The sequence below is a fragment of the Gouania willdenowi genome, chromosome 13 (assembly GCF_900634775.1).
Source record: "Gouania willdenowi chromosome 13, fGouWil2.1, whole genome shotgun sequence".
Classification (NCBI taxonomy): Eukaryota; Metazoa; Chordata; class Actinopteri; order Blenniiformes; family Gobiesocidae; genus Gouania; species Gouania willdenowi.
In genome coordinates this window covers 26,233,664-26,251,591 of record NC_041056.1, presented here as the reverse complement: position 1 = coordinate 26,251,591, position 17,928 = coordinate 26,233,664, and the positions used below count along the sequence as shown (strand labels likewise).

General features: G+C 40.0%; 1 protein-coding gene across 7 annotated transcripts in view; it reads right to left on the bottom strand.

The window, feature by feature from the left end:
* fli1 (Fli-1 proto-oncogene, ETS transcription factor) overlaps nt 1-17,928 on the bottom strand; it is a 37,173-nt gene that overhangs the window by 8,658 nt on the left and 10,587 nt on the right. For 4 of the 7 annotated variants that reach the window (XM_028464707.1, XM_028464705.1, XM_028464709.1 and 1 more), the window contains 4 exons: nt 14,262-14,473; nt 13,917-14,071; nt 11,040-11,243; nt 3,433-3,501 (listed from right to left, as the gene is read on the bottom strand). In XM_028464707.1, the coding sequence (XP_028320508.1) occupies nt 3,433-3,501; nt 11,040-11,243; nt 13,917-14,071; nt 14,262-14,473 (640 nt within the window). The remainder of the gene's footprint in view (nt 1-3,432; nt 3,502-11,039; nt 11,244-13,916; nt 14,072-14,261; nt 14,474-17,928) is intronic. The other 3 variants (XM_028464706.1, XM_028464710.1, XM_028464708.1) reach the window with 2 other exon arrangements.

Below are 17,928 nucleotides of genomic sequence, written 5' to 3'. Positions count from 1 at the left end.
TTCAAGTAGACGCAGGGTCGAGTAAGGTTTAAAACCTGGACAAGATGCCAGTCACTCAAAGGGCAAACACTAAGTGATGCCATTATACCAGCACCATTAACTCCTTTCATCTTATTCAAATACAGATCAACTAAATAGATGTGTTTCTGGAATTACAGAGAAGTACAACCCAACAGCAAAAGCATAGAGAAAAATACTATGAGAAATGGCTGAGGCATCATTAATATCCGCACTTCCTGGATAGTCACGATATCACTGCAACTATTGCATCTGCTTGGCCGTAGAAGTTGTCCCTCTATCTCAAATCCCTGTTTGCAGGAATTTTGACAATAATAGCAGGTGACGGTGAAGTGATCCAAACGGCAACAATAAGGAACGAAAGGGAAATTGTTCATTGATTGAAAACGGGGAGGTAAAGACACATGAAGGACAGAACGAAGGAGCGGAGGCACCAATAAGCAGTGGGCTGCTGTGGCTCAGCAGGACTGTCAGGTTCAATCTGCTGTGGGTCTGCAGGATAGCCGAGTAGCAGTGACTGGGAGAGAGTCCTGGGAGACTTACGTTTCCTGCTTGCTTTGCCTGCAGACAACCTCTCTTTGTTTTACTGGCCCTTTTTTCCCCTTTGCTCACTGCCAGTATCCCCACCACCCCTCACCTCCCCATCATCCTTTCTCCACGGCCCTGAAAAAAACACAACGGGGCCACCTCCGTCTACACACGGGGAGGGTTTCTGGGGGGGAACGAAGGAGGAGAAAGATGGACGATTGAAGGCGAGTCTGTAAAGGAATTGCCAAGAAAGAAGCAGACGTATGGAGATTTGTAGAGTGAGTGAGTAAGCACACAAAAAGACACGGCAGAGAGAGAAGAAAAAGAGACACGAACAGGAGAAAAAAGCTGACAAGAAAAAGCACTGAGTCAGACAAAACTCGGGAACTGGGAAAAGAAAACAGGGGGAGCAGACTCAGCTACTGTCTGGTTTTGGAAAAGCAATTCTATGGGGTAATGCCTTTAGGTAATTCCAGGTATGAACCTCAAAAACACACTTAAACCACAAGAAAACACCCACGCTCAATGCAAGTCTACACCAAAAAAAACCTTCAGTTGATTCTTAGGCACGAGCGGAACAAACAAACCAGGAAGAGGAAGTGAAAGCATAGAGGAAGAAACATGCAGCAGATGCACAATAATCTCAAATTATCAGCGGTGTTTGATTCAAGCCAACCACACATACCCAAACTCGACTGCGCTCACAGAGTAAACTCATTCCCCACCAATACCAACACCACCACCCCCCTATCTCCCTCCTTCATTTTTCCAGGCCCTCGCTCTGACTGTGATTCGGGCCAGTTTCCACTCTGGTCTGGGGTGTGGTGCATGCTCCTGGGAGACTTCAAACTCCAGGACTAGTTAGTCAAAACAAGGCCCGAGTGCTAGACGGAGAGTAGAGAGAGGCAGAGGGTGAAAGACAGGGAAGGTGAAAAGGAAACCATTTTAAAATCACTCATAGCCTGGAGTGCAAAGAACATGAAGAAATGAGATGCAGACAGGGTGAACTTTTTCATAACCCTAAAACAAATGGTTTAGAAACCACATTCTAGAGGGCGGAGGAGAGTGACAGCATAGCCAGAACATGATGGGCAAGGTGTGTGCAAACCAGGGAAAACCTAGCATCTCAATTAGCTTCCAAGCATCTTTCTTATTAAGATTCATGTTGGTCAAAATACAATCTAGAGCACATAGAGTGTGATCGATTGTTCCAAAGATTATGTGTTTAAAGCTCCATGACATTCCAGTTAGCTGCAAATCAAGCCTGAAGGCGATTCGTCATCCATCTTCATATATTAAAAGAAAGTGGCAGAAAATATTTTTTTGGTTTCCCATTCTTCGGGTCAAAATATGAGCAGAATTCATTGAATCCAATGCAGACAATGATTATTAAAGTGATGGCAAATGCTTGTTGCTTATGAGCAATAGTCAGATGTCATCAAAACATGACATGCATAAAAAATGAAAAGTGATTAGAACACAAAACTTAAAGCACAAGCGTGCACAAAAATGCTTTCAGACAGTAGTAGTAGATATGAGCTGGTGCGCGCACACACAGTCTTTCATAGCTCCCGCATTCCGTGTTTTATATGCCCTCTTTTATTCATAACATTGCATTTTACACCACAGAGTCTGGAGCAGATTAAGGGTTGTCTCCTGCTGAATGCTGGTGCTTACTCTACCCCAAAGAGCGTGCACGGTATTCGACTGTTCTAAAAAGGCAATATGAACATCTGGCAACTCTCATCTGAGCAAAAGCTGATTCAGGCCCCTTCTGGAGCAAGAGGCCCTGTCCAGATCTCAACTCTAACTTGGATGTTTTGTCCATCCATTTTGCTTAGAATGTCCTATTATTATTTGAAAAGATTAAATAACTAACTGATAATAAATACAAATTTTAAATGGAATCGTCCCTAATTTGTCATGCTTGTACGTTGATTTCCCAGCTAGCTGCTAACACAGAAGAAAGGAGTGCTAAAAGAGCTCTTAATAGAAATCCCTACATGGCATAGGGAAATGCTATTGTAGGGCGTGACCCTCTAATTCCTGCCAGTCCAAACACCTGACACTGAGAACCAGGAAGACCAGGGTTGAGGGTGACAGAATGTTATCGTGCCTGCACATTGGTCGACTTTTTTTAAGCTAGGGCGAGAACAAGCACTCAGCCTGGTAACTCTCACTACTGAGGCAGTGAGTTCATTCGGCAACACTTATCGGACCTAATATTTCCTCTGCTGCTGCTTAGATAGAGCCCTTCGTCCTGTGAGCAGGGCTATCACTGTTATTGCAGTAGTGTTTTCAGGCGCTGGTGGTGACACAGTATAGATGCAGAGGATGTGTGTTTTTTTTCCCCCTTCTTTCTTTCTTAGCAGATACTCAGCCTTTGCTAATTAAAGTTGTGTCAGCGCAAACGGCTGTTTGTAAAGGGAAAAGGAATCAAGAGGAAAGGGACAGTCATCCTCTGCTCCCTGTGGGCACTCTTTTAATATTAATGTCAAAGAAAATGCACTTTTCACGCATGATAGAAGAACTGGAAATAATTCACACTATATAAAGTAAATGGACCATTTGATTGTGTAACAGCGGTGATCCAGTATATGATAATACAATGTCAAATGCAATAATAACAAAACATGCATCGCTGTCTTAAAAAAGATTGAATTTCTTGCAGTGTTGACCTTTGACAGCATGTGCAGACAAAGTAAGAAAAAGAAAAAAGATAATACAATGTCAATATCCATAATGCTTATTCATTATGTGACAACAAACTAACAAACTGGCTGTAAATAAGTCAGTGTAGGCTCCACTGCTTTCAACCCCTGTCGAGGGAAAGCTGCTGAAAAAAGAAAATTTGGCAATTTAAAAAAAAAAAAAAATGTTCCCCACCTTCTTTGGCAGCCAGTCGTGGGGATGGATCCGTGTGAGATGGTGTGTTGTAGGATAAAGATGAGCTACCTGTGGCAAAACACCAAGACCACATTATAAGTAAACATGCACTGCAGTATACTGGAAAAACCTCAGTTATACCACCTGAACTACTGTAGATTATAATTCATCATTTTCTAACATTTGCAAATGAACTTTTATCATTTCTTTCAAGATATTTATCAAATATCTTGTGGATTGTGATATTTTACCAGTGGTGAAAAGCTAACTCATCCTAGACAAAAATTTTGTGTGACGTAAAATTGCTGAACAAAAGACAACAGGTTGCAGAAGATTTAGCTTAGTTTTGGTCAAACACATCTTTAAATCATCTCAAAATTGATTTATTTGAATAAATATAGCCTTTTTTCTTGAACTTGCTTGAAATGTTTAAAAACTTCCACAACACTATTTCTTGACCGTATTTTTAAAAACAACATCTGTATTGAACTGGGAAGACTGACAAAAGAGGTTAGGGTCCTTATATGTATGTCTTTTCATTTCACCTTATGGAGCAGAACTCTACACTGCATTCCTCCACTTGAGCAGGCACCCTAGGCGGCACCAAAATGCTCTCTTAATTTTAGCTGCCCCCAGGCATAAATCAGTGAGTGGAAAAAGAGGCCAAAAAATGCACAGAGAAAACACAAGAGCAGTTACTGCATAAAGAGAGGAGAGAAGATTTAGCACTGAGACGGCTGCGACAGGGGAGGATACCTTTTCTGAATGGAGTCAACCTGAAATGCAGCTGAGAACGGAAAAAAAAAAATCCAACTCCTCCACTAGCAGAGGATATTCTTGTGAGATTTGATGCAGGAATGTAAAACCAATGTAGTAATACTGCTGCAAGTGGAGTTGGGGCCCATGTGGCAGACTAGGGGTCTGTTTTTTCAGGGGGTGGTCCACAGGGAGAAGTGTGGGGTTCTCCACAAATGACTTTTAACTTCGAAACACCCCCACCCTTCTGTTTCTACCTACTCTGTGGCACCCCCAAGGTTCTGGGTCTAGTTTAGAAGCTGGGGGCCAGAGAACAGGGGAGCCATTGTATGAAGGAGGGTCCCTGCACAGCAATCAAATGCAGCTCCCCATACAAAAATAATTCCACACGCGTAATGTAAGCGAACAAGGACAAACGAACCGTCGGAGCACCGTCTCAGGAATGAAGGAGAGACGTGTACAAGAGAGAGGAACTGACAGGAGGAGAGGCAATGGGCTGTTAACCCTTTTTTCTACAGTGTGCCACATTTGTGGGCTGAACCCAGACGGGCTAACAGGCAGCATTGCTGAGAAAACCTCAAACCATCCCACAGCAAAAGTCTGGATTAGCGAATGGAGGGAGAGTGAGAGAGAGAGAGAGACCACAGCTGATAGTTTGGTGGAGAGAGTTTGGGTCATGTTGCCTATTTATTTGGACGGCCTATTCCTTTCTCAGAAAACAAACATGTCACTGTAATCTGACAGCACAGTGGGAGAACTGGCCAGTGTCCAGTGTTTAAGACCCTTACTCTCTCAAATCCCCTCACATCTGCTCAGAGTCTGCTTGATTACATAACACCCACAAACAATTTTCTTTCCTCTCATTTCTTTAACTGATGGCTCTGGCAAAAAAGTCCATCCCCCCAAATCAGAGAGCCCGTAACTGTGTTGAATATTTTCTGAGGCTGTACTGACCTGTAATTGGATCTTCAGCTGGGCTTCTACTGTTTATGCTGCAAAGCTATATGATACCACTGCCTAATCATGTGATCTAAGCTTTGTCAACAAATCCAGGGTCCCAGTCTTGCTGCTGTGGGCATGTCACCCCCAGGTGACCATCCTAGCTCTTTATAGTGAAGCTCAAATAGTAGTAAGAACTGATGCTGTTCAAGAAGCCATAAGATCTGAAAGTTAAATCTAATAATTAGGGCCTGCAATCGATAAAATTAAAAAAAAAAACTAATTAAAGGGCCCATGTTACCACTGCAGGGGGAATTCATCCATCTCAAGTTCTGATTCTGACGTGTAACAGTTCAGCATCATTTGGGTGGTCTCCGCTTCTTCGTCCGTGTCTGATTCAGACACTCCAGCGTTTTTTGTCGTAGTCTGCCCTATCTGCCTGACACCGCCACCGCTGAACCTGAATGCGTCGCTCGTAGATGGTACATTGAGGAAGTGTTAAGTGTGTGTTTTGAGTTTTCCAATGCTAGCTCAGGCTGTAGCAGCATTAACTACAGGAAACAGAAGTATGTCTTCTTCTTCTGTGAGAAAACGGCACACTGGGTGTCTATGGCACATAACTTCCTCTGCTCTGTATGGAGTTTATCATTGTACTGCGCCTAGGGATGGAGCGGTGGTCAAATTGATTGATGCGTTAATTAATTTTAATGCATTAAAATTGAAAAATATAAAGCGAATCGTTAACACGCTAATTTTCCCGGCCCTAATAATAATATATGTATAAATTGACAGATTAAGAATATACTGTATGTTTTCAACAGCTTTTTGACTTTTAAACTCAATGAACCACATTCTCTTTGGCTTTAGGTGTGTACTTGCTCAATAGTTGCATATAGAAATGTATCGTAATTGCCAATAAAACAATGTATGAAAGGCCTAGTTTCACTTAGCTTAGTGGTAGCTGCAACAGGATCTCCAAGTTTCATCATGCACAAACCCTTTAAGGGTTAGCAACATCAGGCTACTATTAGCATACAATATCTATGCAAATACAAATACTACTGATGTTAAACAAAAAGCCAACAATTCTGAAGCTTGATTGATATGTTAAAACGTGTATGGCAACCGGCATTAGTGGTAACCAACAGGCCTCTCTTCTGTGTTAAAGACCCACAAAACCAGTTGGCTCTTTGGAGCTGATTGAGGGTTTTATTGGTTACCAGTGTTGGGCAGTAACGCGTTACCGCCCCAACGTCACTTTTGACAGTAACTAGTACTGTAACGCAATATATTTCTAAAGAAATAGCACCGTTACCGTTACAATATGGTGCGTTTGTCCGTTACTTTGCTAGCTGCAGTGTACTTCCTGTTTACAGTGACGCTACATATTTTTGCGGGATGCCGTGCCAAACACGATAAAACAGTAGAAGAAGAAGCATTGTCAGCGTGTCTGTGCTTACATCACGTGCGCCAATTATGGCGAGTCAATGCGAGAGCAGGGCGAGCTTCTCAGAGTGGAAATACACGCAATATTTTTGCCTCCAAAGGATGCATCAGTGAAGCTAAGCTAACGCTGCGACTGGATTCTAACGGACTGTGACTCTTATCCAGGGACAGGTCAGCCAAACTATTGCACGGTATGTTGTTGTAATTAAGAAGCCTGTCACTACTGCTGAGTCACTGCTAACAGCAGCTCATTAGCATGATATGTTTAGCATTGTGTAGCTGAGAAAAAAGCTGTGAATTTGTTTTTCCACATTTATTTTTATAAGCATTTTCAACAGCAGAATGTGCACCTGGAATATGCACAGCTTACTTTACATTACTGTGCTAAGGCTGAAAAATTACTGTTTTAATTTTGGAGCAGCTGTTTTGTGCTTTATATGCACATCATTTATGGTTGTTTTATAGCAGTTGATCCATAGTGGATTATTATATTATTACAGCACTGATATGAAGCTGTATGGACACTAAAATACATTCTTTAATTCTAAGTAACTCAGAAGTTACTTTTTCCAGTAACACATTACTTTTTGGTGTAAGTAATCAAAATAGTAACTGAGTTACTTTGTTAATGAAGTAACTAGTAACGGTAACTAGTTACTTTTTTTCAGTAACCAGCATAACACTGTTGGTTACAACTAGGGATGTCCCGATACAACTTTTTTATTTCCGATATGATAACGATATTGCAGCCTTGCGTATCGGCCGAAACCGATATTGATCCGATATCAGCATTAATCATACATACATTTTTTTCTCTCTCTCTTTTCTTTAATAAAAAAAATATAATTAATTATTTTGTAGCGTGGAATGTTAGAAAAATCAAAGAGAGAACAATAGTCAGCAACAGTATGAGAAAAACTGACCCATTTATTATTAACCAATTGGTTACTTAATTTTTTACCTTCAACAAAGTATCTACAATATTCTACAATTGAATAAAATAAATAAAAAAAGGAATTGAAAAAAAAAAAAAAAAATCCGGAAATTTTAGTCCGATATCCGATATTCATTTTCAGGCTAATATCAGACCGATATCGATATCGGATTGGGACACCTCTAGTTACAACAAATGATAAAAGGACTACTATGATGAATTGCTACATAGAAGCAAATCACCTTGTATTAATAACATGTCATACCTTCTCAAGGCTACTGCTATGTGAGTACCTTTGTAATCAAACATAAACTCTGACACTTCCAAAGAAACTTCAGGCCTCTACAACTTACCTATCATATGGAACTCAGATAAATGTGCCATGCCCACAATCTTCCTTCAATAACACCAGCTAGCCACACTGACGTCAATGTTCAGAAATAGCTTTAACTAAAGTTGTCACAGCTTAGCTGCTATTAGCAGTATATAAGTGAGCCCATCCAGCATCAATTAAGGCTAAGCTCATTGACATCGTTACATGATGCAACAGCTTATCATCTATGGGTACTTATAACTACACAGGAATTTACAGTATATACTCTACATATCCTGTTAGCATAAGTGTTTGAAGCCCATCATTGGAGAGAGTAGCCGCAGACTGCTCAGTAATGGCAGACAGCTAACAGTAAAGGGGCGCAGAGCCAGGCTGTTGAGCCCCTGTGCACCAGTGATAATCTGCCAATAGAAAGAACTAATGCAAGGGGAGCTCAATAAAAATGTTGTGAGGGGAGAAAGACGAGAGCGCGAGACTGCGAGGGAGTGAGAGAACAAGAAGGAGGGAGCACTCCAGACCTCCTTTTTTTCCTACTCAGCCTGCGAGCCCAGATGTTTATGGTCTGTATAAACTATTGAGAGCTCAAGAAAGTCCCCGACTCTCGATAAAGCAGCAGCGAGGCCGAAACTCAGACTTATCACTCTCTCTCTATCGCTTCCTCTGTCCCTCTCACTGTCTTGACTCGATCTCTGTAAATCCACACAGATACACAAGCAATGACTACAATGGGAAACGCTATATGGCTTCGCTCCACCAGAATATCATCATTTCCAAACACTCAATGAAAAAACTGTCAATTTTGTCAGTCTTCCTCTCTTTTTATTCATCAGTATCATATTCCCTTATTTCCTGTCTTTGAGTAACTACTTTTGAACCTTTAGCCTTTTTCACTAGTGATACTTATGAACATTTCAATGGAGGATCAATCCCATGAGACGGATCATCTTGTTTTCATGGGGGTCCTCAGGATCATGTCCAAAGAAACACACACACACACACACACACACACACACACACACACACACACACACACACACACACACACACACACACCAGCTCCCACTATTCACCTCCCCACCCATCACAGAAGGAGTACAGTGGTTCCCAAACTGTGGTATGTATACCACTGGCGGAATTCTTCAAGTGGTACTTGAAACCGTCTACAATTTTAGACTTTATTCATCCATCCGATATTTTAATTATACTAAAGTAAGGAATTTAAGTTATCGTTAGACATGGTTTACACTTAATTTTAACATTATTTAGTCAGGTTTGGATACATTTTAGACACATTTTATACCCTTTTTAAGTCAAATTTTTAATCTTGGGCTCAGCATGAAGGTGCTTTGGAGGTTAAGCTTTTTAAGTCTTATTATGTCTGATTTGCTGTTATTTATCCACTCTGTTACATCCTTCGTCTGCTCTCTTCTTACTTTTACGCATCCCTGATTGACAGAAGATACACTCTCTGTTATTGTCTGAGGTTTATGTCCCACCTCTGCTCCTTGCACATGTGGGATCAAATCAACCTACAGTATATGGGTGTGATAAAGCAAACAGTTCGTGGTCCTTTCCTGACAGACTAATTTGAACAAATTCTCAAATTGCATCTCAAATTGAAAGCACATTGGGGTGTGGGCGGCCATCACTTTTAAAAAATCTGGATCAGTGACCAAACTATGAAGCCAAAACTTTTTTGGAAAGGCAACCAGCCATGTTACTGCAAGCAGCTGGTAGCCAGACAGATGTTGAGGTTGTACCCGCAGTCGCACTAGCGTGGGTGTCTGAATGATATTCCTGCATGTGACGTGGCAGGAATGTTTTGTTATTGTATGGCTGTGGGGCGGGGAAGTGTGTCCCTGCCCTTTGCCGAGTGTACATACGAAGCTTAATGACTGTGAGGAATGTTAATCAGCGGTTCAATAAACACGACGAAGTGCACATATGCTGTGCACAGATGTGTATGAAATTATAGCAGTTTCTTTTTAGACTATTTTTTTTTTTTTTTTTTTAAGGAATAGGAAGACAACACGTGGCCTGTAATCACTAATACTTCCTGGGCTTTACTCAGCCTTTCAACTATAACTCATTCTTCCCTTTCTTCCCTATTTCTTTTTGACATGGGTAATCCTTCTCTGTGATTGTGTTTGTTCATGCTGATGGAAATAGAGGGAGAGAAATAACTTTGGTTTTCTGAGATGCCAACTCTGCAAATTTGTCCCTTTGCTGACTTATTCCCAATCCCTCTTGTCCTCGAGCATGACATCTCAATAACATACACAGCTCTTGTCCCTGAGAGCTGCCTCGAAACAGGTCGCTCACCCCATGCACGGAGTCATTCATTTTTTCAATACTTGGGAATGAATCCATAGCAATTTCACCAGTTAGAAGAGAAGATTCCAAAAACATCTCTTTTGTCTCCAAAGCCCACAAGGACTAAATCAAAAACTAGGCAGCAAAAGGCAAAGTCACGACGCTACACGCCTAAGCTGTGGCTAAGTCCTACAGTCAGTGGTTATAATGAAAACCGTTCTGTGTAGTGTGCCCAGTGGTGCTCAGACAGATCCACCCGCTGCACAATCAGGCTGTTATACCCCTGACAAGCATCTCACCCTGCCCAGAACCAGAGCCGAGAGAAAACTGTTGACACCCACAATATATAGTTCCCATTACATCACAGCTAGTTGTTTTTAGACTTGGGTTAAATTTAATTTTTTCAAACCTTTGCACCAGCAAATGTCCCATCTTTTATAGAAACTTCATCTGCATTTTGGCTTAGATTATTGGCTTTGTTGCCCCCACCTAAACAGTTCAGACAGAATAACTCTGAGCCAGTCTTCAAAGGCAAGACGATCATGTTTAGTTGGGTCCATTGAAAATTGCAGATCAACTTTCGTGTCTGTGCCATGATTCCTGGGGCAATGCACCTGGGCTTCATCATTCTGTGAACAATGTGGAATAAAGCAGTGCAAAATGTTGTTGTTGGGGGGGGGATAGCCGATGGTTATCTCGAGAAAGGAAAATCTGGTTTCCACAGCTCTGCTCCACTAAAGCTTGTTTTATTTTTTTGTTAATGGCTCATCAAGAAAGTAATGTTGTTTTCATTGGCCAAGAGATCAAAGTGTTTAGCTTGATGTTCATTTTTTGGCATTAAAAGATGACAGTCTGGATGTACAGTAGGCTACAGTGTGCACTTACTTTCCCTGAGGTAATTGAGATGAGAGAGAAGCACTTCTGCGTTGTACATGGTGGTGAGACGGAGAAAGTCCTCCTTGCTCATCTTGCAGAGCGCTTTGCCGTCTGTGTTCTGAAAAACTGCGGTGTCGATCTCTAAGAGGCCGTACTCCTTAATCGCCCATTCTAGCCACTGGCGCACATGGTCCTGAGACCACAGTGATGGGTCTGTGGGGAAAGAGGAGAGGAGACACAGTGTATCATATGGATGATTAAACACTTCTATATAAACTGAACAGGAATAGTCACACAAAGTGAAGAGCAAGGTGCACATTCCTCTTACCAATAATGTTTATTAGTTCAATGTTTCATTTCTTTGTTTTGGTGCCTTTTTAATTTTGAGTTGCAGGTGAGGGCTCCACCTGTGACCAGTTGCTCTGATTGGTCAGAATACCGTAAAGCCAGGCTGCTGGTCAGTCAGAATAGAAGAGACAGATCTGAGTGGAGAGGAGCTTTAGGCAGAAGCAAATGCACTCCTTTTTTGGCACCAAAAATGGCTTGTTTCGAAAGAATTAAATGTAAATTGAAAATAAAAAGTTATATCAACACTTACTTCCTCTGATCTCCTGTGTTTTGGACTGAGGCATAACAAAGAATTGACTAAAACTTCCGACTATCCAATGAAATGCACTATTGCTGATCAAACTTCCCTTTGATTTCAGTGTGCCACTTAAAGCTGCAGTTTGCAGAATCCTCTCTCCGCTACGTTTTGAAATCAAAACTCATGGAGACTTTTGCTGGGACGTCCGTCATTACACTTTTACTACCGAGGGTACCTGAACGCGTCTGACTTCAGTTGAGCAGCCAATATTAACGCCAAAAACGGCTCATAAAGCACACATGTTTGTAGAAAGATCTCTGATTGGCTGACATCCAAATGTAGTTTTACACGGCCAGGAGAAAGAGAATAGATTCACTCCCCACTCAGAAAACTTTGATTACAATATGCTCAAAGATGATTATGGATTTTTGACCAAATGATGCCAACAAAAAAAGTTACATATGGCAGCTTTAATATGAATACACCAGAAAAGGTTCTTTTTTAACATGTTGCCAATTTTTGGTTTTTCTCCTCACATATTTCATTCATACATTCAATCATTGCCTGAGCCGCTTGTTTCTGTTCAGAGTTTTTGGTTTGCTGGTGTTATACGGGGGTACACCCTGGACAGGGTGCCAGTCCATCACAGGGCAAAACAAAGACAGACAACCACTCACTTCTACAGGCAATTTAGAGACTTTAGAGACATGCAAACTTCACAAAGAAAAGATCCAAGTGGGATTGAACCCAGGACATTCTTGAGGCCGATGTACAAACCACTACATATCAAATTTCAAATATTTCAGTGATTTGATCAAATTAAGTATAAAATGAAGTCTGTTTTAAGATATTCATATACAGTATATCATGCCAAACATGCAATGTTAAGTCTATGCCTCTGTATTTTTACTTATTGTTTATCTTTGTAAAGCATCTTTGAGCACTGTAAAAGTGCTATACAAATAAAATGTATTATTATTATTATTATTATTATTATTATTATTATTATTATTATTATTAAGATTTCATTGAGAGTATAATAGTCAAATTTAAAAAAGAAAAGAAAAGGTAAAGAGTTTGTCGGGATTAGCACATTTTTGCTTTTTGAGTTATTTCACATTGATTGGTGTTTTGTGTTGGTTTTGGTAAAACAAAACAAAAAAGGACTGACCTTTAATATCAACGACAGTTTGTTGAAATAGTCAAAAATTGGCTTGTATGTGGTGATTTTTTTCCAAGCACAAACACCGGAACAACTTTAACAATACAAAGGTTCACAAAATCTGTGTTTTAGCTTTAGTCTAAATAATAACATCTGGTAATTTGTGGGTAAAACACCGTCATTCTATTGGCTTAGTGTCTGAAAATGCACTTGCTAGACTAAACCATTACACTTCTCACACAATGGACCACTGAACTCATGAGAGAGCTTCATCTGGCAAACACTTCATCCTGCATGCATTCAGTCATGATCAGGTTGATGGTATAAACACTGGAGCAATGCTTCATGCAGCAAGACAGCTGAGATTAAAAAAAAAAAAAAAAAAAACATAGAATGCAGATGGGTAACCTTTATAGCAGTGAGAGCCAAATTATAGACATTTATGTCAGCCTTTAGAACAATGACCGATCTGAGCCTTAACACAGGAAAGAACAAAGGGTTTTTGTTGTTGTTTTGTGGGGGGTTTTTTGTGTATTTTTGTAGCCGTTAAGTGTGTAGTGTGTGTGGAGCAATTGTGTATAATTTTCTGTAATGTAATGTGTGTTATGAGTGATTTTGTGTCTTTGGTGACATTTTGTGTATTTTTCTGTAGTGATAAACCGATACACCGGCCGGCCGATATTATTCGCCAATTTTTGTGTTTTCCACGTGTATCAGAATCCGCATTATTTACAGAGAGCAGAAATATTTTTTACTTGTTGTCGTTCTACCTCACCTTTGTAAATTTCAATAAATTGAGACTTGTACCATTTGTTATCATTGTATAATTTTTATGATGTAAATTGAGGGAGCAAAAGAAGCATCAGCTACAAATATCGGCTCAAGAAAATAGTCAGTCCGTATCGATCATCGGTTAAGGATATTGAAAAGAAAAAAATCGGTATCGGCATTGGCCCTAAAAAAACTCCATATCGGTCGATCCCTAATTTTCTTTCATGCTATACATTAACTTTCCGCCAACGGCTCGAGGGCATAAAATGCATTTCTTTTTAATAATGAAGTGAATCCACCACACAAAAATATGTCCTAACATGAACTATTATTCACACATTTTTCATTGTTTTGCTGCTTTTCCTACCTGCAGGTACGATAACTCTCCTCTCATTGGTGGTCATGTTGGGGGGAGGAGCATTCTTCTCATCCATGTAGCTTCCATAGGTCATCTGGGATGTGTCATTGGTCGCCACTAGCTTATTACATTTACCCACAGTGCAGTCCACGGGAGACTCTCTGCTGTGCAAACACACAATCACGCACAAAGGCACACACATACACACACACAGTTTTAGAAATGCTCTCAGCTGAAAAGTGTAGTGCTCTTTTTTGTTTTTTTCTTTTTTTTCTCTTTCATGCAAATTTGGATGTTGTGGGGAAAATGTAATGAAAAATTAAAAATGGTGGGTATGAGAGGTGTCATGTATACCTGGATCCGTTCATGTGCTCATACTCTCTCTTGACATTGACCCTCACTGGCTGGTTGATCCACTCCTGCTGTGGAGGTAAGGGGTTGATTTTGTGGGTCTGGCCGTAGTCCTGTGTGCCAGATGCAGTCATATCTGTTTTGGGGAGAGGGGCAGCAGCAGCGTATGGAGGCTCAAATAAGGACTGGTCTTCACTCACCACTGATAGCGCCTCCTGGAGGTAAAAGGGAAAAATACAACGTCAAATGTGAGCTGTATATCAGACACAACAGGTCACATAACATCAATATAACTAGGGATGTCCCGATACAACTTTTTCACTTCCGATATGATACCGATATAGCAGCCTTGCGTATCGGGCGATACCAATATTGATTCGATACGAAATCAGCACAAATCATACATACTTTTATTATTTATTTTTCGGGGTGGGAACCTCTGGGTACCTCACGATACGATACGATATGCGATACACAGCTCACGATGACGATTATCTCACAATATGACGACACTGCGATTATTGGTCAGAAGTCAATCTATGATTATCTATGACGTAACAAGAAAAAAAGCTTAAGTGAAAAAATACAATTTTTATTTTATATCTTTGAAAGACAATACATTGAAAAAGTGTCCTATGAACAGTGACACTATTTTAGTGCAACATTTCTGTAAATAAGTGTCAACATGCTAATGAATAGGAATCTCAAAAAAATAGGGTCTTTCTTACCAGTGACACCATTATAGTGCAATATTCCAGTAAACAAAATACTGGTTCCTTCAACAAACAGTGACAAAATGTATGTGAAGACGTACCTGCACATTTTAGTGAAAAAGCAGAAAAGGTTTTGAAAATAATGAAATAAATCTTAAATAAAAAAAATAAAAAATAAATTGATACTTAGCACGAGCATATCGATAATCGATCGTGCGAAGAAAAAAATATATATCGTGATATATCGCCATATCGAGATATTGTCACACTCCTACTTATCAAGTGATCAAGTGATGTCACTCAAACAGAGAACAATAGTCAGCAACAGTAGGTTACTTTGTTGGTGTGTGAACCACAGTCAATTTTATCGGAGCGCTTATATCGGTGATTTTAGATGCAGTCCGATAAAATCCGAAATTCATTTTCTGGCTGATATCGGACCGATATCCGATATCAATATCGGATCGGAACACCTCTAAATATAACCAGACCATGCTCTCAGAGTTTTGAGGTTAAAAAGCTACATTTATTGGTGTTTTCACTTTGAGTGAGGGGGATATTTTTATGGCCAGCTTTGAGTAGCTGTGAGCAGTTTGAGTGAAGCCCCTGGGGAGTGCTTAGGTTTGAGGGAAATGCTAGATTTTTGAACAGTTACATTGAAAGACATCTTTCAAGCTTGCTTTCATGACTTTGTCTGTTAGTTTTAAACAATGGCTAAAACCACTGGGGTCATGCAATAATACCTAGTGCCACCAAAGAATGATAGTGGTGCATCAAGATATTGAACAAACTGAAGTTTTGCAAATGAAATGAAATTACAATTTTTGAATGCAGTGCGAAGGCCCCTATTGTTTCTGTACAGATTCTACTTATTATATTATTATTATTCTTTTTGTGACAGTTAATTTTTTCTTGCAATTGAATGAAATTTGGCAGTAGGATACAATTTGATGAAAAATCTAACGTGTAGTTTTTTGCAATTTAACAACTCTTTGACATTTATTTGTCATTCATTTATACATTTATTTTTATTAGTTGCTTTTCACCCAGGCAGTAAAACTACCTCTGCCGGTGATTATTGAAGGGTACCTGTACTTTGCATGTATAAAACACAAAATGTGTTAAAAAAATTTTTTACAAATAAACAAAATATACGCACATTTATTTAAAAATAAAAACAAAAAAAACATTTGAAGTACTTTATCCATGATATACCTTTAAATACAATCCATAGGGAGCAGCCATGTGAAGCTGAGTCATTGATTGCAGTGCAGTGTTTACATTAGGTCCCGCACCCGATTATTTTGGTTTTACCTTTTTATTTAGGTTTTTCATTGTGCTTTTCTCCACATATTCTTCAATATAATTTCATTTAGAGAGACAGCGGACTTATGGGGGACGAATCTAGGAGGACATCAAAGTGAATGAGAAGAAGAGGAAAATCAACGAGAAAGACCTGTACCACCTGCACTGCAACTGTATGATGAGTAAAATAGCGGCCACCATGTCTCCCTGATCTGTTCTTATTTTTCTGGCTCCTCTACAAGAACTTTTCATGAAATCCGACACAACTTTCAAACTCATGTGTTTCAATTGGAAGTTATTTTGTACAAAATCTTATTAAACATTTCACGGACTCCGTGAAACTGGGCTGGATGTTTTCATAGAAGCTTGCATTAAAATTTCCCTACAGGTAACCTTCTGGGGTGTCCAAACAAATTTTCTTTTCTTATTTTACACTCATCCAATACTTAGTACTAAGGTCCCGTATCACGCTACCCATCTCCATTTGTTCTAAAAATCCCAAAAACATAGTATTTTCCAGTTTTAGCCTCTGAAAAGTCACTTTCTGAGCAACTCTACACAAACAGGCTGATTTGCAGCCTACTTACACATATTCATGAGTGGGCGTGCCTATAGACCCGACACTGACTTCCTCCTCCCCGCACAGTGAGGTAGGGCCAGTGGATGGCCCGCCCTCCTCCCACCCACTCCGTAGCAGAGCTCATGCTGCTTTATAAACACGAGACAGAGCGTGGGGGCGGGGCGTTCACCGGTACATACATAGACTGTAGAAAATAAATACATAGCACTGCGCGAAAGACGCTGAAATGCTCACCTTCGTGGGCGTGTCTGTTTACATGTCAATCACGGCAGAGAGCTTCCTGGAGGCGCGGCTTCTCCAGCTCAGTGCCTCGTGAAATTCATCATCAAAGTGGGAACGCGTCATCAAATTAGAGCGAGGTGTTTGTGCTCACCCTGCAGTAAGAAAGGAGCAAATCACCCTCTAACTAACCATTGAGAGAATCAATGAAAAAAACACTTTAGGCATTAGTATGAAGCCCAAATAGCACTTTATGATGTTTATAGCACAGAAAAGTCCATTCAACTTAACATGGGCCCTTTATATTGACTTCTTATCTGATTTAGCAATAGTCAGGCACAACTGACGAGTAGGAAAATAAAAAGTTTCCGTCTTTCAAATAATAACATAGGGCGTTTATGTATTTTATTGTTATAATTACAAATATTTTAAGAATTGGTGTAAAACAAAAGGTCCTCTCCTTTTTCAACCACTTGTGCGGGATTGTTTCATCTTTGGGGTTCACATACTCTGACCACCCTTTGAAATGAAAAAAAAAAGACATGTATTTTCATTTAAACTATAAATTCAAATTTAAAGCTTAAGTTCAGTCTTTCCTTTTCTGACAATATTACTTTTTTGGGCTATGAAACAAGTTTATCTCTGACTGTAATATCATTCTTATCACCTCACAACCATCTACATACTTGACTCAAGTCTCTTATATGACTCCAGAAACGTGTGATGTCAATGTTTCCCTCTCTTGTGTATTTCTGTTTACAGTAATTATGTGTGGTTATGGGTCCTATCACAGTCTGGCATCCACACTAGTTTGTGTACACGGCCCACCTTGCAACTGCAGCTTCCTGTTGAT